This window comes from Chiroxiphia lanceolata, chromosome 5 (genome assembly GCF_009829145.1).
Source record: "Chiroxiphia lanceolata isolate bChiLan1 chromosome 5, bChiLan1.pri, whole genome shotgun sequence".
Lineage (NCBI taxonomy): Eukaryota > Metazoa > Chordata > Aves > Passeriformes > Pipridae > Chiroxiphia > Chiroxiphia lanceolata.
Window position 1 is genome coordinate 51,505,554 of NC_045641.1, and position 26,712 is coordinate 51,532,265.

The window sequence follows — 26,712 nt, forward strand, 5'->3', positions numbered from 1 at the left end:
ATGCTAAAAATTCTTAATAGAAAATTTTGTTAATTTTGGGTGGCATGTTTATTTCAGGCCCTTTCAGCAATGCTCAACACAAGCCACTAGTTTGGTAAGAGACCCTTCCACAAGAGGAGAATTGAAAACGCTAGGCTGACATGGAAGGCAGAAAGAAGAGGGGAATGCACTGGAGCTAATGTTTATGAGGAAACTAACCTATGATGTTTACAGTCACTATCTTGGAACCTGAAGTCTAAGACACTTAAAAGGTAAGAAATGAAATGGCAGTAGATGGCACATGAGCTTACAAAAGGCCCTTACCAAAGACACTTTAGAGGCTGGATGTTTAGAAGGATTCAGAGCAGGATCAGGCTTTGATACCAAGTAATGGGAACAGCCAAAACTATGTTAGACAGGTTTAAAAATAAACTAAAACAAGGAGGTCATGTGCCAGAGAGGCATTTCTGCAATGGAGAGGTTTAATTTGGGGCTTCAGGATTTCCAGTGCTTTACTTGGAAAAAGGGACGTATCCAAGGGAGCAAAGATGGTGTCAAAATACCATTTCATGAGCAGGTGACGTTGGTTCTCCCATCCACCAGCTCTTCTGAAAACCACTTAGCAGCCATTGTTCCCCACTCTTATGCTTTTACATGTTTATATTCACTTAACATGCAGATTAGGTCTGACCTGGGCCCACAAAATCAGCAATCAGTCCCCAAACTTAGCTGGGCTCCCCCTCAATCTCCCTTCTTGGGAACAGTGTTCCACCAAGATTGGGAGGCTCCCTTACTCCATTTTCCAGCAGCCCCTCCACGAGGCAATCAGAAATAAAAGGTGTCACACACATCTTTTCATACTTTGTAAATTTTTTTATTTTTATTATTATCTCCTCCTTTTAAGCATCCCTTTAAGGGTGAAATGAAATCCAACCATTTACAGAGAAAATGATTTCAGAATGTACATTTGATTTATCCTTACAAAAAGTTCATTATTACTTGCTGTTTATAAATTACAGAGTGGAAAGGAGATTTGCAGATGCTCTTATTTTTTCTTTTCTTTTTGTTTTTTTGGCAAGTCCACACATTCTTTTTCCAAAGTAGGGTGTTCTGGAGCCACTCCAGGGGCAACACCACCAGTAGGTCCAGGTCGATCCCAGGCTCAGAAGTGCTGCTGGACCACCTCCAGGATGATACTGCATCATCATCCTCACAGGAAGGAAAAACCAGTGGTTCAAATTCTTAGAGTCTCAGAGTATTTCAGATCCCTTCTTAATCCAATACATATAGTCCCCAAAACTTTAAAATTACAGTGTATTGCATTAGAAACGGCTCTTTCTTGGTACTGGATCTGAGCCCCTCCTGTTACCCCCTGACTCTCCAGTTCCCCTTCTCTTCCTTCTCTTTCCATAACGTGAGTTTGTCCAATGTCTCAGATATCAGAAAGGAGGGGTTTGGGGAGGGTAGGGAGAACACAATAATGGAGGGATACAGGATCCATTTTCCCACTCATTTCCCTCCTTTCTCACCAAGGTTAGAGACCAATGAAGCCAGGACGAGTCATCCCTTCCTCTTCGCCACCAGTGTTCACTAATCGCACCAGGAGTGACCCTGGACACGTGTCTTCACAGTGCAGAGGCATAGCAGCCATGGAGATTGCTGGCAGGAGCTGGGAGACAGGGAGAGAGCCTGGGGGATATTGAAGAGGGGAAGAGACACTAACAGCCCACAAGGACACACCAAGGTGAGCGGAGGGGAATGAATACCCTCCCTCCATCACAACTCACGTTACCTGGAGGACACAAAGTTTCCTTGTTTACCTGTCACAGAGACACAAAGAACAGGCTGGCCTGAGCAGCACAACAGCAAACACCTTAGCAGGATACAGGGATCAGAGAAAGCAACAGCAAGAGTGGGCTTGAGCGTGTCACCCTTCATACCAACCACACAGGCACAAAATCACCCTTTTTTTTCTGTCTGTCACTTAGGCATGGCATTACACACAAAGGGGCAAAGATGTCTAACCTGCCCTACTCCCCCTGCTTTAGCAAACTCAGCTGCTGCAGGTCCACCAAAGCCCATGTCCTTCCCTTCACTCAGGGCAGAGGAGGAAGATGGGTTCTCCAACTAAAGCCATGCATGGGCACGCAATTCCTTTTTCAGGTGGGAAGCACTAAGACAGACGACAGAAGATAGGCAGGCAGAAAGAAATGCAAGGCTTGGGTGTGCCACTCACTACTTCACCTACTACCTGGCCTTCCTTTGCACCAATTTGAAGGTAGAAACATCTTGGGAAAGGAAAAGCACAAGGCCAAAGAGGGCTGCAGGTGATGCATTCCCTCCTTCCACCATAGAGTTTGCCCCCAGAGAGACAGCAGGTTTCACTGTTTATGGCTGCAACAACCCACAGACCTCAGGCTCTGGTAATTTTATCCCAGCTCCAGCCCAGAGGCAGGACAGGGTTATTGGTCCTTCTCAAGCCTCAGTACCTGGTTCAGATAAGATGACGGAGTCTCAACACTCACCTCAGAGTTCAGCACTGGGAAACGATCTAACAGAAATCTGCCTCTTACTTTGCCTTTCTCCCACCTCATACACCCACAAGCGTTTGGGTTCCCTCTTGTGGTGGTTGTCTGGGGGGTGGCTGTCCCCTCCATGCACTGGTGGCAGAGGTCCTAGCACAGCAGTACAGGCAAGGCTGAACAGAGGGCAAGCCACTACCTTGGAAAATTACTGTGCAAAAGTCAGTTTGCTGGTGTCTGTTCCTCCAGGGACAAAAAGGAAGATTTTTAATGACAAGCATTCTAGCTCCCTAAGGATAATAAACACAGGGCTAGCCAGACAAATTAGACAGAAACATTGACTAGTTTGGCCTTATATCAAAAAAATGTTTAAACAATTCTTGAGAAAGAGAAACAAAAAAGAATGCATTTCATCTGTAAAGCCCCTTCCTTCCACCACAACAGAAGTCTGGTTTAAATTTAATTTCCTTAGAGTTAGGAAGTGAGTAAGTCCAGAAGGCAGACAGGGCCAGAGTCCTACAGAAGAACCTGAGCATTGCTATTCCAGTAGGACCTTCTCCTCCAGCCTAAGGGGGCAAAAGGGAAAAACAATTCAGAGGAAGAAGAGGAGAATGATGGAGCAAATAATGGAGAAGACAACAGGCTGTACTTCAGGAACAGGAGTTGCAGATACTGCAGCTGTAGACTTATCTGAAACTCCCAAGAGACAAGGGCCATACCTCAACACTGAACACATGACTTGCAGTGCACTAAAAATCCCTGAGGATGGCCATGCATGAGAAGGGCTAGTATTAGATGAGAAGCTGCTCCCACTGTGGAAGATAATGAGGTGCAGTCCCAGCACACAGGCACTTCAGCCCCTGCTTCAGAGGGCTCCAGTGATGCCAAAGCACTCATGCAAAGACTGATTTGTCTTTCTCTTCTGTCTCCAGCAAAGCCTGGCATTGGCCTCGTGTTACAATCACTAAGACAAGGCAATGCCAAAGGTCCAAGAGCAAATCTCAGGCTCTCTCCTATGAGTAAAAATGAGAAATAGCTTCTTCCTGCTATACTTTTCAGCTGCTGAATCCTATGAGCTAACACACCTGCTCTCCTCCTGCTGTCCCCAGGGAAAGCACATTCCCCTTGTGCTACAGCCTCGGTGGTACAGCTTTCATCCTGCTCAACACAGGCTCCTCCTTTCTCAGCTGGGTCCCCATTTCTCTATAATCTTTCTACACCCAAGACCTCCACACAGTCGCTTGGCACCAGGACCTCGTGACTATGACAAGAGTCCCTTCTACTGCATCAACAAGTCTGGACTTAGAAGAGCCATAACTTCACTGTGGGGGAAGAGCATTCTGCCTAGCAAAGCTTCTCACTCCACCCAGTTCCCAAGGGGGCTTTCTGCCTGAGGAGAAGACACAACAAAAGTGAGAACAGTGATTTAAAAAGACGAAAAAAACCCAATAACAAGAAAAGAGGTTCCTTCAGTTCTTATAAGCAGGCATTATGGCACACAAGACATGAAAGGAGCTAAGATGAACTGCATCTCAATTTGATCAAAAAAGATGTTCATCTTCACTCTGTTCCAGTCTCAGTCTTCTTAGGCAACCAAGTTACTTTTGCTGACATTTTCCCCTTCTCTAGAGAGGGATTAGGAGGGAAAAAGAGAGTTGTGGATAGGAATGAAGCACAAGGGTGGCACATGCTGGACAACACAAAAACACAGAGCCCTGGTGGAGCTAAGGGCAAAGGAAACCCCCCTGCTTTAGAACAGCTGGCCAGAAGGGTCACACTTCTTTATGCCAACGTTTTCCTCTTTCTCCTCCTCCATATGATCTCTGCTTGGAACATGAGTCAGTCTTTCCACTGCAAGGCTAAGAGAGCAAGTTCATCATGTTTTTCACCCTCTACCTGCTATGGTCCAGGGTCTGGGCACCCTGTCAAGCCATCTGCTAAGGAAGGGTGGAGACATGAATCTGCCTCTTCAATGAACTGAATCAATCCAATACAACAGGCCAGATCCTCACTACCCATCCCTGGCAAATTGAGCAGACACCAGCCCAGACAGCTGCAACTAGCGTCCTCCTAGATCCCCTCCCCTCTGCATGGTCCAGGCTGGAGATGTGGGCTGCACACACTCTCTGGATTGCATGGTAGTCCCAAAACAGTCTCTTGGCCCCATGAGAATCTGCCCATGGCCTGTTTCTTCATGAGCTCACTCACACCCTAAGAGCAGACAGATGGATCCTGTGCCTTGACCAGCTCTGCTTCCCCCACAACAAACTCAGAAGTTTGCCCTTCATCTTCTCCCTTTTACTACCTCATGGTAAGAAGGAATAGCCAGCATGTGTAAGCAGCAATTCTGCAGCAGGCACTGCCTGTGGGATTGCAGAGGCAGTCAGAGAGGCATGCAACAGTCCGACATGTATAGCACTGCTATGCAGAGCCAATGCTATCTCTGGTCCTCTTGTATGACTTCCTCAAGAAGTCATCCATGCCAAGACTGAGTTCGCAGCTTCTGGATCCCACTATTTCCTGAAAGCACACACAGCCAAGCCCAACTATGCCCCCTTCCCCCCCAGTACTGGTAACAAATGCCCACGTGCACATCGAACCCATGCATGTTAGCACTCATGCACATAGGAAACCATGCACTTGCAAACACACACTCTCACCATCTGGTTGAGCTCCCTGCAGCTTATCCCAGCCCCAACAGAAGTACATACTGCAGGGGAAAACACTTTGGCTTCTGTGGGACAAGCCAGTTCAGAGTCATGGGGGCAGGGGTAGAAAATGAGTGGAAAAAAGCAAACAACAAAAGCCAGCTTTCTCCTCTGCTTCCCATCTGCCTGCTCCAGGATTGGTAGAGCATTGGGGCAACATACAGCCCAGATGCATTAAACCTGTAGAGGGGGATGCATTTTGGGGAGGACACCTCAGAAGCAAAGGATTCCCCTTCCCCAAAATACTCTCTGAATATAGAGGTATACAACAAAACAAAACAAAAAAGCATTCTGAGATGTTTCTGCACATTCACTCATCCAAAAAATGCTAGTGACACACATCAGACATGGCCACTTGCATCAGTTTGTGTCTGCTGACTCACACGCTCACTGAATAGCCCAGGCTTGCATCTGTGCTTGCTCCAATCCATGAAGGATGAGGGTGGATGGGAACAGTTGCCCACTCTCCCCACGGTACCCTCCCAGCCTCTCCCGGAGGAAAATCTGCCAGCTGGCTGCAGAGATTCTCTCCAGGCAGCAGGAGAGGTTTGGAGGATGCAATAAAGTCTTTATGCTACTATCAGAGTAGGTCCCCAACATCTCTCCTCCTCCTGCCCATGTGACTGAGGAATTCAGGTTCCCAGGCATCACCCTGGGATGAAGGGAAAAAGAAGAAGGGGGGGGGGAGGGCAGAGACCCCAGAGAAATGGCACACCCTGCCCGTAAACAAAGGAAACAAAAGAAAGAAAAGGAACAGACGAAAACACCTGACTCTTTCCCTTTATTGTGAAGTTCTGAATTCCCACACGAGCCTGAGCCTCGTGGCCTCACCCAGCACCCTCTGCTTTTTGGTAGGGGTTCTCCAACAAGTAGCGGAACCGCTGGTAGTTCTTCAGCAGGTACTTGGGAGCGTACATCTGCTCCTTGGGGTCAGCAGGGGGATACTCCTGCGTAGTACCATCAAACCAGCCACCAGTCCGGATCAGCTCCCGGATATAATTGAGGTCTCGTTTATCCTCATAGTCACCCCAGCGGGGGAAGTCCCCATTCTGGGCTGACACCAGTTTGAAGTAGATCCCCTCAGGGGTGAAACACCAGGAGCAGTGCCAGCCAGCAAAGTGGAGGGGGCTGCCCAGCGACCACTGCACCAGGATATGTCCTGTGCTGTTCTCATACTGCCGAAAACCAGGCATGGTGTAGTACTCACGGCGTCGCAATCGTATCCCGTCAGTAGCATAGACAGCCTGGAGCATCCCCATGGTGCAGCCTGAGACCACCTCCAAGGTGCCTGGCTGCTTCCAGAAGAAGCCATAGAGTGACTTGCGCATGTGAAAGGCGAAGGGCTCTGTCCAGCCATCGTAGAGCTTGAGGAAGAGCACGCCATCACGGGCCGGGATCTCATCAGCATCATCAATGATGAAGACGTCATCCGGGCGCAGGTTGTGGAGGCGAGAGACGCCATCCCGGGTGAGAAAGGTACGTAGGTAGTCGTCAGCAATCCAGCCATCCTGGCGGCCACCGGGGGGAAAGTGGTCCAGAAAGACATAGAGCACCTTGTGGCGGATGTAGTCAAAGGAGCCGTTGAGGAGCATCTCGCGGAACTTGAGGGGCCGCGGCTCTCCATAGGCTGTGAAGTTTGACTCACACACCACGAAAGCATCCACCACGTCTCCCAGCTCGTGGAAGCGGACGTCCAGCAGGTCAAACTCGTGGTTGACGTTGATAGCGTTGATGACCCGCCGGGGGATCTCCCGAGGCACAAGGCGGTCCTTGGTGGGCAGGTTGGAGTACTGGACCACAGTGGGGACGCCGCAGCTGGGGCCGTGCCAGCCCGGCAAGCACACACACTCCACCCACTTGCGCCGCTTGGCTCCACTGGCGCTCAGTGGCTTGCGAACCGGCCGCCCCGAGGCCGCGCCATCCGCTCGCTCCTCCAGCCGACCTCCCATGGGTGGTGGTTTCTCCAATACCTTGGTGCCTGGTTTAAAGCAAATGCCACCAGCTTTGGTACGGACAAAGTATTCTGTTGTGTCTTCTGGCAGCACGAACTCAACTTTGTGCAGCTCTTCGCTGGCTCTGCTGGGAGGCAGGGGCTGGAGCAAGGGGGAGTGAGAGTACAAGGGTGTGCGGAGGAACTCTGCACCCCCTGGCTCAGGGCTGACCTGAGGTGTGACAGGGGCATTGTTCCAGAAGAAGCTGGAGACGAGATTGGGACTAAGCGAAGCCAGCTCCCTGGGGAAGGTGACATAGGAAAGGGCCTTGAGGAAGTGCAAGAAGGAGATGAGGCAGAGACCAGCCATGCAGAGAGTCAGAAAGAGCTTATGGCGTCTCATCTTCATCCTGTGGAAGAGCCATGAAAAGGAAAGTCACATTCAATAGTTACTGAAGTGCAAAAAGTTTACCATTGTTAGAAAAACAGGTTGGGGATGGCAGAAAGCTGGTCCAAATTCAGCATGCATCTTCAGACACTTGAATCCAGGAACTACTTCCCCCACCCCCTGCCATCTTCAGTGGGTCTTTTGCCTCAGCTATATTACACCAAGCTGAACCTCTGTTAGATCAGTCACAGTCTCATAAATCCAATGAGACAAGAAAGGCACTGGCAATGGGGTAGAAAGACAGGAAGTCCAGAGTAACAGGAATTCATGATCCAGTGAACTCACTGCACTTGGCAGATTTGTCCCAGAAACAAAATGAATGTAGACCTCCTCAGACTGTGCATCACCAGAGCGTTGGGGGAAAATAGAGAGCGAGGAGGAAGGGTGAGAGTGTGTGTGTGGAGAGGGGACATGGTTGAAACATGACCAGTATAAGAGAGGCAGTTCTAAAGGACCGAGACCATTAAGTCAGACTGCCAGAGGCAGCCTACACTCCCCCGATTTTCTCAGTGTTTGCTCAACACACACCCTAAAAAAACACCCTTGTTCCTAGGAAATGCTACCCAAGTTCACATGGGGAACTGGAAAACAAAAATAAAAGTTTAAGATCCTCTCACATTAACTCTTCTACCGTCCTTCTCAAGTCCTCTTTATCTCCAAATGTTGCCCTTTGCCTTTCATTTTCTGTGCACCAAATGCTGAGGGTTTTTTGCATCTGGATTCAAGGTGACTAAAATAAACACCTCACTGTCTCTGCTGGTAATACTGTGCCATCATGATGGATCTGTGTCAGGTCAGAAAGAAGCCAGCAGTGCAGAATCCTTCCCTCCAAACGCCACAAAATATTGCCTTCATCCTTCCTTAGACTACCTCCCCACCTCCAGCCCAGGCAAGGAATGCAGAGCTGCTGTCAGGCAGAGAAGCGATTGAAGACTACAGTCCAGAAAAAGGACAAAAATAAAAAAAATAAGATTAAAAAAATCAAATATCACACAATGCTCCACCAAGGAAAAAGGAGAAAAGGTGCTCACCATGTGCTGCTTAGGGAAAGGAAAGCTGGGGCGAAGCTAGGCATGGCAAGATCATCCAAGAGCCCTTTGCAATCCACAGGCTGTCCTTTGCTCACTGGAGCACGAAACCCTCCATGCAGTGACAGGGAGAGGCAGAGATCCCCATGCACACAACATGTACCACTTTGCTCCCTCCACAACGTGCTCCTCCCTATGGTGGCTTTCAGCCCCCAGCAGTCTCCCTTTCTAGGGCCAAAGTTCCCGAGAGACACCACACCTATAAAGCTTCCACATGGCACATAATGGTGCCAGCAATGCCTTCATAGGAGGTAGTCCCTGCTTCTGGGAGCCACAGGGGAGCTGCCCCACACCCCTAGCCCCACAGGCTGCTCCCCTGCCCAAGGGCTCCTCAAGGCTGGCACATGGGCAGGTTGTAGGAGCAGAGGGAAGAAGCACCCACCCTGCTCCCACCGCTTCAGAGGGTATTAAATAAGACACAGAGCATGTTTACTGATTAACCTGAGGGGAATTTAATACTAACGTGAAAAGCCATAAAGCATTTAGACAAACAGGAACCACCCAAAGGAAGGCATCTGGCTCTCCACAGATGGCTCTGACAGAGACTTTGGTAGAGGGGTTGTCCACAGTTGTACCTCACAGCTCAGCGACAAGCATTTCTGGACACTTTGCAGTTGTGTTTTTAGTGAGAGCAACCATCCACTGACATTGTCCCCAGCACTTGGGTGGCAGGGCAAGGAGTCCCACGTCAAGCTCTGACAGAAGGACTGCAAGCCTGAAGCTGGTGGTAAAAGTTACAGCACGGCCATGGGAGAGTTAAAAATGAAAAGAAAAATAAACAAGGAAAAAAGAGACAGCTTAATTCTATTGTTTAATGTTTAGTACTGGGTTTGATATACTTCGACACAGCACAGGTCAGTGGCAGGGCAGGGTGCCGGTTCTGTGCACCCCCGGGAGACCATCTTGTCAGACAAGTGGGTAGGGAGGAAATGGTGGCTCTCCTCAGGGGGCTGCACCAGGGCAGAGCCTCACCTGCACCCACCCACCACAGCTCCACAGCCTGACCTCACACACCTGGTCATGGCCCACCTGGTGGGAGGTCACACCTTTGTGGTGATCCAGCCATGAAGGGGCTGGATTTCTCCAGTTAAAAACCATAAAGAATCATCTTGGGGTTTGCTGTCAAGCTTCATGGGAGAAAAATAAGGGGCTGCAGAAAACCCCAAGAGCATCTCATCATGTCCAGGATTTTTTTTTCCTGAAGTCTCTACTAATGTCTCACAGAAGCAGCAAGATCACTTGGAAGATAGAGGAGTATTCAGCGCCTTTCCCTTGCATGTCACCAGCTTTTGCTCTGTGTGTTGAAGTGTGGGGAAGAGAAGGGCACTAGAAGCCAAAAATACTAAATTAGCCGTGACTGGCTGTCAGGAGAAAGTGTCCGCCACTGGTAAATGAGTACAGCTTTCTCCAGTCAGGTGTCCTGTGCCTTCTCCAAGGCACTACTTCCAGACATCAGGTTGCTGAAACCTAGGCAAGATAAATGGCTGACCTGCTCCAATATGGTAATGCCAGGTAACGCTGGTTTCGCTCCAGTTCCTACAGGACGCACAAACGCAGGGCAGCCAGCCTCCTCTGGGCCAGCCCAGGACTGAGGGCAGGCGCTGAAGGAATTGCATAAGGCACATCATTTTCTCAGATGGCTGTAATGCTCTGCGTGCCACAGTAAACTCCCAGACAAAAAGCCATAACTCTTGACATTCAACAAACTGCTCCACTTTCTGAGATGTAGTGCACCGTGTCAACATAGCAGGACACACAGTTTTAGGAACCAAACCATATTTTCCTCACTTGACATTTGCATACATCAGTATCTGTCAGGCTCAGCACACGGCTCTGCAGCTCTTCACCCAGTGGCACAATGAGCCCTGGGCACAGCTGCGCTGCCTCCCCCGCTATTGCCGCCTGTGCCTGGGAGAGCCAGGCTGGTGTGCACAGCCCCTGCAGCTCTGTCAAAGCAAGCTGACCCTGCAGTACCCTCTGCTGTTCCACCGCTGACATGTCCCAGGAGGCCATTTCCACTGCTCGAGTGGGAGGATGAACATATTTCCTATCCCCTCCTAAAAGGGGGGGAAGCAAAGAAGCAAGGTGTGTCCTCTTCAAAATCTCATCCCTGGGAACCACCTTCATTCTCACATGCCAGGGATTCCTCTGCCAGGGAGTGGAGAACACTCATGCACCCTTTGGTGAGTCAAGAAACTAAATAACAGTCACGTATCCCTTCCCATATCCTCTGATCAGCCTTGCAATGAAAGATGTGTCTGAGTGGTAGCTAGTCAGAGACAAAGGCCAGCAGAGAAACTGTTATTAGCCCCCCCCAAAACACTTACATGTGGTGGAAATGAGAAAGGAGGTACCAGCCAGAGAGACATCTCAGTTTGTCATAAAGGAGCCCAGCTGCTCTAACACAAAGCAGCCATCAGTTACCAGGAACACAGAAAACAGCAAGACAATTTTGAGTGAGGAGAGGAAAAAAAAAGTCAACTTGATCTCCAGGAGAGTGATCAAGTTGTTGTCAGGTTAAAAACAGCAGTATAAGAAAAGCTTTAATGTTCAAGTAGAACAAAAAGCCAGGAGTATGGACAGTCAGCTCTATTAAGACAAAGCTCTTTAAGAAACACAAACTGCTTCAGCAACACTCAGTCCTGGCAAGACAAGCTGAAAGCTTCTTTTTGTAAGGGATCCCTTTGATATTTCCGTGCTTAAAGTTCTGTGTCTACCATGCAGGTGAAGGGCTTTCAGAGAAGGAGGAAAGCTAGAGGTCGTACGCACATGAGTTATCCCCAGGCACCTGTTAGCATTTTACTTTGCCATTATATCAAGTGACCGGTTGATTTATACCATCCTGAAATCATATACTTATTTTTCAGGAAGCCAGAGAAAAAGATATGCATCGGTAAGTACTGGCAGTTCACCAGCCCTAATGCTCTCTTCTGGAGAACACTGGCAAGAGGCCACTAACAAGCTGCTGGATGCATGCTATGCCACACTCCATCCCATTAGGGCATGGAATGCAAGACTCCTTAGATTTCTCCCACGGTTACAGGAGAAAAGCTCCTGTGGAGAACAAGTCAGAGCAGAAGCTTCTGTTTTTCCCCAATACCAAAATGCTCATCTCCTCAGCCTAAAGTTATCCCATAACACCCATGCAGTAACATATTTGCCCATCACTCAGACACTTCAACACAAAGCTCTCAGTTCACAAATGTGAATTGCTTTCACATGGTAGATTAAAATCCAGTATGACTTCCATCCTCCATAGCAAGGGCCCAGCTCTCTCCAGCTAGAGACAAATGGGATAGGCTCTGCATTTCTGAAGCACTATCTGCCATCCCCAGGGAACAGAAATCTCAACAGGCATCAGAGCCACAGTACTCTAAACGCTCTTAAAATATCAAGTTACTTTTGTTCTGCAAACACTCACTGAAGGAGAAACTATAAAACTTGTATTTGTCTATGACCAAAGCAAGCTCAGGGACAGCAAGACTGTGCTTTGCTTAATGGTAGGAAGAGAAGATATCATACAAAGCTGGACAGCAGAAAAAGTGTAGAGGAGCAAGATGTACCAGAAGGTAGCTAGGGCTCAGCATTTCTCTCATGTGAAGGATACCATGGTGTTTTCAGGGACAGCAAGCTATGAGGATGTTAGCAAGAAGTTCTGGCAGAGTCACAGCACAAGGTGGTTTGAATGTAAGCAGGTCCATATCGGCTTCCCTTCACGTTCCAAGGACGGGATACAACATTCTCCCGTGACCTTCACCAAGAGCTGCTGCCCACAGCACTAATGCAAAACACCAATACCTCGTGCTCTGTATTTCCTTTGCAGCTTTGAGGCAACTGACCACGAGGTGCCACTGACTTGCTGACAGCCCAAACAGTTGGAGCAAGCCATCCAACACAGCCTGACCTGACTTAGCAACTAAGGCAGAGTGAGGCTCTGTCATGAGCACCTTCCCTCCATTTCCACAGGGAGGTGAGCGGAGATATAAGGTGACCACTCAACAGGGTGCCACCATAATTCCCAGAGCTGCCATCCACACACCATTAGTAGGTCTCATCAAGCCAGGAAGAAAATTCGATTGAAGAAGAAGAAAAAAAAAAAAAGACAGCTCAAGGGTGCATCTACACAAGACTAAGGTGAAGTTGGCCAGGGAAGGCTGATAACACAGCGCAAACAAAGGTATTGCCTTCCCCTTCCTAGGGAAGGCAGACACATTATGTAAAAGTCAACCACAAGACCTTGCTAGGTCTCAACAGACCAGCAACATCTATGGTCAAAAACCAAACAAATCAGATGTCTCTTCTACACATTCTTCTAGGAAACCCAAGTGCTCCACACCAGCTGCTACCGTCTGCTGCGTACAGAAACTAAGATGGATGCAACACAAAGCCTCCAGTCTGTGGCTGCTCACCTCTTCAACTCTAGAAGCACAGTACCTTTGGACTCCACACTTTCTATGGGCTTTCATTGTTTCAACTGTTCTCTCAAGTGTCTTGTCCTGATATTTAGTTATTTGGTTATTTTAGATGCCACATCTCCAGTCTCAGCGAGGCAGCTGCACGCTGTGGGACAAAGCAGCTCTTAACCCTCCTCACAGAACACACAGGACCTGGAGATAAAGTGGTCTTTACTGACAAGACTTTGGCTCAAGACTGATCTTCCAGAAATCAGCAGAACAGACCAGCATCCGAACACCTTCAGAGTCCATTATAAAACCCCCCACTCGAACAGACTGTTCTTACCGTAGCTACCATAAAACTAATAGTAGCATAATTATATAATTCTCCAACCCCCAGTTTAAAAGAAGATCTTCTCAGAGAAGACTAGAAAACACTAGTGAAATCCAGTAATGGCCTACAAGACACCAATTTAATTTTATCCAAGAAGTACTTGGACATCACAAGGGTGCAGTACTGCATACTAAGGAAAACTAAGCTGGATTTCCAACTCCACTGGAATCTGTCAAATATTCTTCTCAGTATCCTTCAGTTGTACTGGGCTCCCTTGTAGCTAATCCCCTCTCTCCAGCTAAATCCAGTTTCACCATAGGAATTTTCATGGCTTCAGAGATGCCTCTGCACACTCTAATCCTTCATATACTCTCAGAAGCCAGTTTTCATTTCTTAGCACCACTAGTCTAAGTGCTCTTTCTGCTAAAGGAGAAGCAGCACCTCTCTCCTTCACTTATGCTTGATATCCTGGAAGGACTCTTCCTCAACCCTGCTTACTGCCTCCTCAAAACATCTGGTTCCACAAAGTCTGCTGTGATGGCCCTGGAGATTGCATCACCACTTGGCTCCATGGTTGGGTCTCTCAGGACATCAGAGGGTGAGCTGAGGCTTTGCTGATTGCACTCAGCAGTGCACACACACACCAAGGATGTGAGGCCCCTCTCCCAGCCAAACACAGTATTGCTGCTGCTCCCTGCTTCCAGAGCACAGCGGTCACAGCAGCGCAAAACCAAGTTGGCTAGATTTTTTGCTTATTAATTGTGGTATCTCACAAGGGAGGAATACTCCATCATGAAGAAAAGGAAAGAAAAAAGGGACAGAACTGCACACAAAAGCAACTTATGTCCTCAGACAGGCCATGGGGTAATCAAAGAAGTATGCGAGACCTCCCAGCTAGTCTTTGTGCCTTGCAGAGATGGACAGGACAAATCCAGGTTGTCCCAGGATAAAACAAAATCATGCTTTCAGAGACCACAAGCGAGGCATGTGGCAACACAGGATGTTTTTTCAGAGGTTCTCTCCCCTCACTCACCACCTTCACAGCTCACCCATCTCTCAGTTGTCAGTTATATGAATTCAAGTCGTCAATCATATGGAAGTCTGCTCTTACAGCCAAATCAGCAGCAGATCTAACTGGGTTAAAAATAAACTTCAAGAAAACGCCTAGGCATGGGAAGAAGCAGCTGACCAGCATAAACTTTCTAAATTATTTCACCAGTTTGCTTCTCATAAAAACCGTGGTATCAAGTAGATACATCCTCATACAGTCAAAATTACAGAACTTTAGACACTATTCATCTAACTAGATCTCCAACAAGGCCCCCATTCAAACACCATGAGCTCACTAATTCCTCCCAGCAGCATCAGGGAAGGAGCACATCTCAAGGAGGGAACTGGAGAAGAACCAGCAGCAGGTAACTGCTTTCAATGCAGATCCTGGCAGGCACTCCATGCACGCCAAGCAAGTGGAGTACAAGTCACAAATCCTGAGAATAGCTCCAAGGTGAACAGTCTAGATTACGTTCAGAGCTAAGGGTTCATGAATGAAGACCATGTGGCAGACACACACAAGGGAATGTCACATAAACCCTGTGCAAAAGAAAGGACAGTCCCTTACTGTTACTGTGTAACAGCCCAAGCAACAGGGAGATGCAAGTTGAACAGACCAGAGGAAGGTGAGGCAGGTGCCCTGTGGGCCCAGAGTAAGGCAGCTGAAGGAGGAAGAAGGCAAGAAGCACATGATGCCATGGTGATGGGTAAAGTGCACAGACCCACACAGGCAGAAACCACGTTGCCTCCAGCTATTTTTGAAGCGGGTGGCAGTTGTTTGTACATCCCCAGGATAAAAGCTCTCCAAGACAGATCAAAACCTTAGAAGACAATAAATAGAGGCCATGGAATAGCAGCAAGATCCTAGTGGCCATGGAGAAGAGTTGGCCCTCCATCCCCACCCTCTTTCCTCCCCCATCCATCACCAACTACTTGGGGTTTGGCAGTGTGCTCACTTTCCCACAGTAGCTGATCTATTACTGTTTGGAAGAGCATTCCCAGCCTCTTCCTTCCCCTCCTCCCCTCCTTTCAGGCCACAGGGGTCCCACTTGGCAGCCCCCGAATCCCCCTCTTCTCTGAATGTCTGGTGACCAGCCAATCCCATGCAAAGAGCATTAACCCCTCTTCACCAGGAACAGCCAGGGAAACCTGACGCCATGCTGAGAGGCTTCTCCAGGGTGTCTCTCCCTCCTTCTCTCCTCCCCTTCCCCAACCTCCCCCACTCAATTCTCTCGCCTTTTTCCCCCCTTTCCTTTCATTTCTCAAAAACTAACTCCAGCCCAGGGAGTGTCACATCTTCCCGAGAATGTTACACAAGCCCATGGGAATTTTTCTTGGACCATGAACAGACCCTTATTTATTTGTCTCTTCTGCCTTTGTTCTTCATTTCCTCTTTCAAGACTTAGGCAAGACCTCAACACAGTGCTGCCTGGATCCCCCGCTGCCACTTCGTTTTGTTATTATTTTGGTAAAGAAAGTGCTGATAGGCAGAGAGCTCTTCAATATCTTGCCCTGGGGCAGGAGTAAGTCAGCCCAGACTCCCACCTCTGGGGTGGGCAAAGGGCATGAGCTCAGGGGCTCTGCAGAGCACCTCAGGCTCTGGCTTGCAGAGGCAACCCCCTGCTTATGCTATCCTTCTGACTGCAGCATCACAGCCCCTCGGATTAAATCCACACAAATCAATTCTGCAGTAGCGGCTCTATGCCGGTAACAGGCATATGGTACCACGGAAAGGGGCAGTTTCCCAGAATGAAATCAAAAGCCTCCTAATGCACTTAACTCAGGGTCACATAAATCTCTCTTCTGCCTCCCACAGACGACTGGATCTTGTTTACAGACAGTGCAGCAGGCCTGGGTCTCAACAATATGTTTACTACTTCTGCACAAACATTCCCTTTCACTAAGCAAAGCAGTACCTCGATCTCCAGATTAAATCAAGCAGAAAGAACTGGGAGCAGGTCTAAGGGGAAAGAAGGAGAAAGCTAGTCTTCATCAGTGAAATCACATGGCATCCTGGACATTACATAGATTTGGGGACCATTTGTCTTCACATTCTTCCCTTGGATTGCCTTATTTCTTGAGAAGGATGAGGAGAAATTTTGCATTTAGCCAATTGCCAATGTCCCTGACGAGGTAAAACATTCGATGAAAGAATGGGCTTGTTTTCATGCTGCAGAATCTGAGAACCAGGACAGGGCAGCTTGTCCAGGGAACAACTAGTGTTTGCCTGGCCGGCTCTTCCCCAAATGCAGAAGCCACAAACACACTGTGCAGTTAAAAACAGGGAAGCTGAGTATTTCTGCTCAACTATACAGCAGACAGAGCAGTTTACAGCCACAATCACTTGATTACAGGCCAAGTTTCTTTCCTTCTCCACCCTCAGCCCTTTTCCTCCCCTTTCAGGTCTTCAGTAACACAAACATTTATATTGAACTGTGTTTCTGAGAAGTCAGCTGCCACAGACAGGTCAAAAAGGAAGGAAAGGAGAAAGACAAAACTGATGTGTAAGCACACCATGAAAATCAGTAATGAACAAGAAAGATGTGCAGTGCGGGTAGGGGAGCTGTGGTCATGTTGAAATCAACAGGACAAGCAGGGTAAGAGTGGGACAGCCCATCTGAATGGTACAGCAACCTGCCAGAGTGAGGCAGAGGGACAAAGAGCATTAAGCTCATACATAGCTGGGGTGGGTGCTCAGCCCACCCAGCTCATCTTCATGATGCTCTGCTGCTGCAAGAGCCTTAACAAACTGCCCCAGTCTCCCTCTGTCCTCAATCGGTTTCTCTTCAGGGTTTAATCACTGAGAAGTGATGGGAATTGCAGCTGCACAGTTTGCTGCTCAACCACCTGATCTATCAAATGCTCAGGTCCTGATGATCTCTTGTAAAGTTCAACGGACCATGGCATACCAAATCTAAAAAATACTTTGGCAAGACAAGATGGGCCTTCAAAAGAAAAAAAATGCTTTCAAGCATCTGAATATTTCAGAGAACAATCCTGAAGATCCCTGCCCCAGATCCACAGCACAGCACAGTAATTGAGTGAGGGACTAAATCCAAGCACAAGATTCATTGTCTCCAGCTCAACAGTTTTGCTGCACAGACAAGGCTCTTGAACTCAGGAACATCTCGCACAGTCCCAAGCCATGTAGATGCTCAGCAGTATCACACACCTGAGTGATGCAGAAACCAGAACGGGATTTTCAGGGCAGTTCAGCTGCACAGAGGCACGTGCGAAGAAACATGGCAGAAAGGAAACCCACAGCACTTCCTCATCACTAAGTGATAGACTCTGGATGCCTGACGAACTCCCTTTCCCTCCCCCCCAGGCGCTCACGGGAAGCGAGAAGACTCTGTTCCAGAGCACAACTGCACTATAAATAATTCAAGAGACTGCTAAATTATGCAAAAGCAATCCCATCGTCCCCCTGGCCAAGCTGAATGCAGGTGTGGTCAACCCTTTCCTCCAAAAGTTGCTGCTAGATGGGGATTCTGAGGCCACAGAGGCTCTGTGCCAACATCCGAGAGCACAATGGCCACTTGCTCACAGCCAGGCCTGCACGGAACAACAGCACGACAGGAGGTATTTGGGGACACAGGGCTGACGGGGAAACAGCAATTCCTTTAATCCACTTCTTCTCCAGAGGCCTCACACGGCCTCAGGAGAAAATGCAGAAAATTATGTCCCTTTCAAGCAAGGCTGCTCGGTTGGTCTTGCCTCCACCAATTGGGTTAGCTGGCCAGCACTCACAGAGCAAGGTGGGGAGGACAGGACTGCTGGGGCAGGTGAGAAGGAGAAAAGGGAACCAAAAACACCCTGGAGGCAGTAAAGAAGGAACAGTTTTGCTAGCACAATGTATGGGGAAGGCTGAGTTGAAAACAGAGAGAATCACGGTCTGTTTTTCTGCCCCACTCCTCTGCTTTCAGGAGATATTGCCTCCCTGAACATCAGGGCTACCGAGGTTTGCCTTGGAAATGGAGTCATTAAGCAACAGCGGGCAGCTCACGCTGATCACCCCAGGGCACCGCTCTCCTTGTTTACCCTGCCCTTTGCTCTGCCTCAGAGCCAGCCCTCACACTACAACCTCCACAAAAACGCGACTTCCTCACACAGCAAGCACAATCCACCCTCAGCCCTTACACAGGCTTTCTTCCCAAACCCTACCTTTCCTGGCTGCTGCAGCCTCCAAGATCTGTCCGTGCCCAACATGCTCAGTCTGCATGGGCCTCCATCCTCCTCTTTTTCCCTGCTATCCAGCTAGAGGCATTTGTGCCAGAGGAAAGAGGAACTAAAAGCACTACTGTAGCCCTCTCTTCAGCTTCAGCACAACCAGCTTAAAATCTCAGGGCTCTAGCTTACCTTCCCCTTCTTTCTTAAAGGGCTCAGCATCTAGGAGAGAGACTCCCTTTCACGTCTCTGCCATGCTGTCTCTCTCCTTTCTGCTCAGTTCCAGTATCTGCATGCCAAAACAGGGGATCCTAACACAGATAAAGTCAGCACAGCAGATACCTGTGCTTAGATCACAGGTTTCACAGTTGCGAAGCCGCTATGCAGCAGGTCTGATTTGCATTAGTCTTTCAGGTATGCTTGAAATCTGCTTGCTGCAGCTTTGCTATCATGCAAGACACATGCAGCAACAACCTAAGATAAAAATTACCCCAAAGCTTAAAGAGATCACGGACTTTGATTCTGCTCACTAGCCCTAGCCCAAACTGTATGGATTTACACACAGAGGGGAAAACGACGCTCCAAAGGAAAGACAGCAGGGAACTGCGATTACAGATTAGGAAGCAGATCAAGGAGGAGGTGATATCTATGGTGAAAAGGGCTGCAGGATCCAAGCAGTGACTTGAAAGTTATTGGTAAACCCTAGCTCAGCAAACACACACCTAGCTGTTCTCCAGGGTTCCCAAGACAGGTAACAGCAAAGCAAGTTGGGGAAGCATTGCACCCCAGTTGCTGCTCTCCTGAGGAGCCCTTGTGTTTACCACTGGGCAAGGCACAGCCTTGCTCCGTGCCTCAGTTTCCCCGTATGGGAAATACGAGAAACTTTTCTACTCCAAGGGCTTGCCTAATTAAAAGCAGCTTAATGGGTTGCTTCGAGGTTCTTGGAGAAAAACCCTGTCATAAAACATGAGACACAGATGATCTTCAGAAAGAGGAAATGCCCCCGCTGCCTTTCTTCCTCTGGTCAGCCACATTCACCTCTCCTCACCTCTCCTGCTGCTTACAACTTGTGCATTATGGGCTGAAAAAGACTGCTGGCAAAGCTCTGTTTGGTCATATCCCACAGCCATGGCCAACTTTTTGAAAAAGCCTGTTTAGACATAGACCTGGGCACTCCCCTGGCTGGGGAAACAGGGAACCTTAACTGAGCTCATCCAGCTGCCTATTCAGATGGGGGGGGGGGAGGGCATTATCTCAGTATGAGAGACCAAGGACCCCACAGCAAGCAGCTCATGTAACTTCTGGTCTCCTAAAGCAGGGAATAAACACTTCCTAAGTCACAGCTCTAGAATAAGCCCTTGCTGTTTGTAAGGCAGCCAGTTCCCTTCACGCTGCTTCTTCCCTCAGCCTGCCTGATGAAAGCTCAAAGTGCAGTGCTGCACTCTCTTTCACCTATCCCCTCTACCAGGCAAGTTTCTGAGCACAAAAATACACCCACCCTGCTACAGGTGCTCAGAGGTTTGAAGAGCAGGAGGTACCCATTGTGCTTCAGGAAGAGCTTGGGGGAAGTAAAGGGTCTGCACTGCAAGGAATGCAAAGAAGTCAGAAAAAGAAGGTAAAGAAATTATGTTTCTGCCTTTCCTTCAGAGTTCATTTCACACAAATGCAGGCATGGAGTGCTCTTCTGCATCCTACACCACTGCTCCAGCAAATGGCATCTCTCTTCGCATCCCCCAGGAGAAGGGGGAACTCACTAGCAGGGCAACTCTGCCCTGGCCCCTGGCACAAGCAGCTGGTCCTGGCATCTCACACAGCACTGCTACAGTGGCACAGCCCTGACCTGCACAGCCCTGACCTTGCAACCCACTCCTCTGACTACCAAAGCACCCCAAACCTGACCCAGAGCTGCCCACAATTCTGGGCTTGGTCTCTCCATGCAGCTCTGTCACAGTTCCTCAAGGCCAGTCTGCATCACTGACCCAACAGCACAGTCCACACGTGCACTGCAGATATATCACTGCCTTTCCAAGAACATCCAAGGTGGGGAACAGCAGGCATTCCTCAGACACCCCTCCACATCCCCTTGCATTGCACTGTTCCATGCACCCACCTTCCCCAAATTTCAGATTCCACTGTAATGCTTCATTGTAGTGTCCTGATGACATGATGGCATTTTGTGCCAAGTACAATGCAGCCTGACCTTTTGTGCAGAACTGATGGGTGACAGTAGAGAAAAACAGATGGGGACAACTACCCACACTCTTCTGCTTCTATAGTCAGGGCTGATAACATGAACCAGCCCCTTGAGCACCTTTCACTGTCCTAAAGACATGAAGACATCTCTTGTGCCAGTCAGTACACCCTCCGCCTTCCTCTCTGCCAGAGTTACTGTCAGCTGTACCAGTGTTCATTAGCACCACCTCCTCCAGCTACATCCCACTGATTGGGTCACAGATTCCAACAATGTACAAAGGGCTCATTTTAGAGCAACTAACCCCACCTAAAACCTAATCAGCCTTTAGGAATGAATGTTGGACCAGCTTGCCCTATCATTCAGTTATCAAATTCCCCCATTTCCTTCCTCCACTTTTATGATCTGATGCAGGGGCCATGTGTGTGTGTGTGTGTGTGTGTGTGTGAATTTACAATAGCAGATGTACCTTAAAGATGCTACTCTCAAGCTCAGGCATACCAAGCTGAAAACTCAGCTATAAACCCTGCCATGAGACTGAGTTTATCTCTCCTTGCTGACAGGTCAAAGCAAGGGAGGGCCAGAGAAAGAAACTTGTCTGTCCTAAGGTGCACAACATCTACGTGCACTGTCCTGAACAACTGCCATGTCCGTGATTGCTTATATGCTCCACACTTACTGCAGCATAAACTCTGCAAGAGTGAAGGTGTTCCATGGTAAACGCACCCAGCAAACAGCCACCCACGTTTGTCACAGGACCATTCCTTAAAAACATGCAATAAGCGTGTTACACCAAGCTGGCAGGCCACAGTGTCACACTGCACTTAACCAGTTGCACGTGGGAGGAGGAGGAGAAAGGTAAACATAAGGCACATACACAAGCACACAAACCCCATAGGTATGCTCCTCAGGCAAGTACACCGAGCGTATCTGTGCCTGCCATGCAGCCAGCAGAGGTTAAACAGGCTCTGTGATCACGGCACAGTCCCAGCGACCCTCCAGACCAGCTATCCCCATCTCATGTTGGGCACAAGGACTCCAGATAAGTTTACAGTTGTGAGCATCCACCAAAGCCAACGTCCATGCAAATACACACACTATTTTCCACCCTTCTTCTTGACCTCCTTGCTAAGGCAACCTCTGTGTGCCACACAGACAACCTTACCAGCGCTTGCGGGGAGGGAGGGAGGCAGGTGGCGGCTCAGCCCCTGAACCCAGTTTGGAAACAGTCCCTCACTTTCCGGGCCCATGTGATGGAGATGAGCCTCAGCAGCATGTATAGCCAAAGGTATGCTAACCAAAAGACAGTGGCTGGGCCACCAAATTAGAAACTGGGCAAGAAAACACACCTGCAGCTAGCCAGAATCCCTCCCCTCTCCTAAGGATATAATTTCCATATCCAGGGCATTAATAAACAAGCTACACAGGTATAGCAGACTCCTCACAGGGAGGGAATGTTATACCTTGCAGTGGATTTTTTACCACTTCTGCAAAATTACCTGAGGGCACAGAGGAGCTATAAATCTTCGAGGGACTTTTATGACATGCAGTAGAAGAGTCACAGCTTCATTTCTTTTCCACAGTATGCAATAGCTTTCATTCAATGCTTGTTTTATAATGGTATCGGGAGGCTAGAGGCTCCCCAGGAACAGCTCAAAGGACTGCTCTTCTCCCACTCCAGCTTGGAAGACACATTCCTGACACTACCACTGAAGCTGAATCACAAGCACAGGTGCTACAGCTCTGTTTAGGGGGGCTTTGGAAACTGAAAGTTAGCTGCATAATTTTCCCTCCCCTCTGAGATGGCTCTCCGCTCTCTGAGGGTCTCGCTTGATTTCAGCTCTTCCCTTGAGGAGCTGACAGCAACCAGGTTGCAGCAACAGGAACTTGCAAGTGCTTCCAAAATCACAGGCTCCAGCTGGACTCAACACCACTTCTGCAGGTAGGATCCACAGAGCACAAGAGACACCCTTTGGGGAAGGGATGCGAAAAGTTCCTGCTGATTTGTACCTTGCTACCGTGAGAGATACATAAGCAGTAGGCAGGAATTTGAAATTCAGTTTGCAGAGAGGCTGGGGGTTCCTGATGACTCAAGTCATATTTGTTAGCAGTGGTGCCACCAAGTGTTTTCACGGGCTTGAACTTCCCACTCAAGGGGAGGGATTTGGAGTTAACTGGAGGGCCATTCTATGGGAAAGGAGGTGCTCAGCACCCACGCTGTGTGCGGGAGACAGGGCAGGCTAGCTCCTGACTCAAGCTCTGCCCTAGGGTAGAAGGGAAAGGTGCAAGACCACAGCTTCAGTTCTGGGAAACAGGCACGGTTCCTGCAGGACCCAGGCACGGCTCACAGAAACGCAGTCTGTGGAAATCCCCACAGGAAAACCATGGGCTGAGGCACTCCATCCCGCACCACACACTCTCCCTTGCTGAGCTGTCTGAGGAAGTCTAGAGCTGCAGCAGATACTGTGTTCCCCATCAACCCTGTCACACTCACCCAAGGTGCAAAACTCTCGCAAGGACTGAGCTACACCAGCTTGTGTCACTCCAGCAGGACATACAGCTACTTCCAGCCCGCAGACAACAGGAGAGCCCTGCACCAGCGTGGAGAACTTGGGTGCCCACATCCCTTTGCAGCCAGCCCCCAATGGGGGGACTATAGCCATCTGACATGGAGACAGAGCAGGGCAGAGGGGAAGTATGGTGATGATGATACACATATATTTGTATGGATGTTTTCCCTCCCACGCACGCACTCCTGTTACTCCTTCTCGCTTGCTGCAGGCTTGGCACGCATCCCCAGCCCGTGCCCTCCTCGCAAGTCGAGCCCGGGCAGCAGATGGGCCTTCGCTGCAGTGCCCCGGCCGGAGGGATGGTGCCTCCACCCTCGGCGAGCCCTCCGCGGCGGGCAGGGGGCTGACAGCATCACCTCCCTCCTCCCCACAGCCGATGCTCCCTAGCAGGGGATGCCGGGATTATAGGGGGGGCGCGGGGAGGGGGAAAGAGAAATAAAAAAATAGCACTAATATAAATAAATAAGGAGCGGGAAGGTGGGGGCTCGGCGGGGGAAGCCTCTCCGGCAGCGCTCGCAAGGGATGACGCCGCACCCCCGGGCCGAGGCACAACTTGCAGGTGGCGGCAGCAGCGGCGGAGGGGGGGGGGGGAACGGACCGGTGGGGTCTCGCCGCCGCTGCCCTGAGCGCCCGCCGCCGCGGGGCGGGGGGTGTGCGCTGCCCCCGCCGCCGCCCCCTGCGCCGCCGCCCCCCGCTCGCTCACTCACCCCCGGCCGGCGCAGTGTCGGTGCCCGCCGGGCCCCCGGCGGGGCGAGGCTGCCGCTCGCCCCCGGCCCACCCGCCGCCCCCCGGCATGGCTCGGCGCCGGCCGCGGCGAGGCGAGAGGCGAGCCCGGAGCCCGCAGCCCCCCGCCGCCTTCCTCCGCCTTCTCCTTCTCCGCCGCGGAGCGGCCCGGCACCTCCTCCCGGCCGCGGGAAAGGATGCGCTGCGCTGCAGAGCCGCGGCGAGCGGAGCCCCGCCGGCAGCAGCGGGCAGGGCTGCAGCAGCCCCTTTTGTGCCGCCCTCCCCGCCTGTCTCCTCCCCCGGCGCGCCCGCCCGCCCCCCCGGGCCGCCGCCGCCGCGGGCCGCCCGCCCCCGGGGCACGGCCCTGCCGCCCCCCGCCTCCCGCACAAAGGAGTCTCTTGGATGGGGGTGGGGGGGGGTGTTCGGGCGGACGCAGCAAGGCCGAGGGTGGTTTATTGAGCGAGCTGCGGTAGCGAGTGCCGGGCCAGGCGGTGCCCCCCAAGGATGCTGCGGGGCCGAGGCAGAACCGCCGTGCCGCCCGCAGCCCCACGGCAGAGCCGCCACGGCCGCATCCCTGTCCGCGCCCCGGCGGGCGAGCGAGGACAGGAGCACTCGTCGTTTGGCGGGAGGGAGGCAAGGCAAGGTGGAGATGGGTGAGCTGCCTTGCCCAGCGACATCAGGAAGTTTTGCTGTGGTGCCAGAAATAGAACCTGCGTCTGCTGACTCCCGATCGTGCGCCCCAACCGCAAAAGCTGCCTTTTCTTAATTCAACTTTTCCCTGCCTTCTTCCACATTGGGCCCATCTTTGGAAAGGAAAACAAAGCCAAACCAACCCAAAACATCACCACCACCACCACCCCCCTGCCACACCCCCTGCCGCAACCCCCCCCCCCCCCGGCTGAACGGCACCGCTACAAACATGCTGAAACACACGCGTGGGACCTCACCCCTTGTGGCCAAGAGCGAGAGAAAGGTCAAAAGGAAGCAGAACCAGGGTACACCCTTCCTCGACATTTGATGGGAATTTAGAAAAACAGCACATTAAAAACAAAGCATTGGTGCCAACGCCTTTCCAACCTGCCATTTATCAGATGGGCGAGCTGGGCGGTTTGCTGGTGAGAAGGTGAGAAGTGGCTCTGTTTAACTGCAGCTGCCTGTTCTGTTGAGCAGCACTTGCGGCAACCCAACGGGAACGCACAAGAGTGTGCCTTACGGACTGATCTTCTGCCTGGCCAGCACCAGAGAGGGTTTCCTTGGAAAAATGCTGTCCTAATTTGTAGTTTTAAGGCCAAGATGGAGATCGCACAGTCAGGGCTCAGGCAAAGAGACAACATAATTGAAGGGGAATTTTCCCCGCTGCAAACTCAGCTAGAAGGATGAGTAAAGACAGCCAGAGGTCAGCTGGATTCAGAAGTGCCTCAAGAGTATTGTAGAAGTACTGAGGGAAAGGAATGAGGATGAAGGAGGAAGACAACGATCCAACAAGGGAAGTTCTCACGGTATGAGGGAGGTTGTTTTGCGGCAGACACAATACCACACCAGCACAAGTCCTTGAGGACACCGAAAGGCTCCATCTCAATGACGGCAATAGCATATTGGTGGGAACACACTGGCAAGACAACAACATCCCCATCTCTATGGGTCCAGGATAAAGTTGCTCACCAAGACTATGCTCTTGAAGACAGTCATGGGTCCCCAGCAGAAAACTGGGCTTGAAGGAAACCCTCAGCTCCTACATCCCCATGGAGAATTTGGCAGCTGGAGTTCAACTTGCATTGAATCCATGACTGCCTTTTTTTTTTTCTTTTTTTGAAAGGACTGGGAGGTGACAGCATGAGCCTTGAATGTCTGGGTGATTTCAGCTCTGGGAGTATAAATCCTATTAGGGATGGGCAGCAATCACCAATTCATTTCCCCCAGCCAGTGAACACCCATCACAGAAGGAATGGTTGGCACTTAACGGGAAGAAACCGTTGCTATTTTGGACCTCCTTCGCTCATAAAACGTTATCCCTTTGCTTCAAATATTATCCTTGCGGTGATTTGGAGACAGCCAATGCTTTTCCATGTTAATGTGATAAAACTAAAGGCTTACGGGCTCACCCAGCAAGTGCAAATGTTCAAGAACATCAGACCACAAATCTAGAAGCAGAATAACATCCTGCTCACGGAGAGGCAGCTGCAATACCACAGCTCCCTGGTCCTGTGACAAACAGTGTTTGCCACACTGAGCACTCCTAACTAGAGAGGCAGGCTCCTGCAGCCTCCCCAAAGTTGTTTGCTCCTCTGTTACTGTGCAAGAATGTGGAGGAGGGGTGGGATTTTAGCCTTGCCTTTCAATCTTTGAGTGAGGAAAGACAAGACTTTGCTCTTCTTTCCCGAGGTAAGCCCAGAGCAGAATGATGCAGAAGGCTGCTGTTTCAGTGTACGCTAGTACATCGCTGAATGTAATATCGTGCTGGTACCTCCTTCACCCCAGTGCAGCTGCATCTGTACCTCCTCCCAAGTGGGACCTTGTTTCCAGACACATGTAGTTCTGGATTTGTGAGTCCAGACGCAGAAGTTGAGGCTATAGTCTTACATGTAGTATCCGAGCACCTCATGATTTC

General features: G+C 50.2%; 1 protein-coding gene across 3 annotated transcripts; it reads right to left on the reverse strand.

Moving 5' to 3' along the window:
- Positions 1 to 831: 831 nt before the first annotated feature.
- On the reverse strand, positions 832 to 24,280 carry MGAT3 (beta-1,4-mannosyl-glycoprotein 4-beta-N-acetylglucosaminyltransferase). 3 transcript variants are annotated; one of them, XM_032688592.1, is made up of 2 exons: positions 24,089 to 24,280; positions 832 to 7,549 (listed from the first exon to the last, which is right to left on the reverse strand). In XM_032688592.1, exon 2 carries the CDS (start codon positions 7,546 to 7,548, stop codon positions 6,037 to 6,039), a length of 1,512 nt encoding a protein of 503 aa, XP_032544483.1. In that variant the 5' UTR covers position 7,549; positions 24,089 to 24,280; the 3' UTR covers positions 832 to 6,036. The 3 variants fall into 3 exon arrangements, with proteins under 3 accessions (XP_032544483.1, XP_032544485.1, XP_032544482.1); XM_032688594.1 differs by lacking the exon at positions 24,089 to 24,280 and adding an exon at positions 18,618 to 18,690; XM_032688591.1 differs by lacking the exon at positions 24,089 to 24,280 and adding an exon at positions 8,619 to 8,845.
- Positions 24,281 to 26,712: the final 2,432 nt, after the last annotated feature.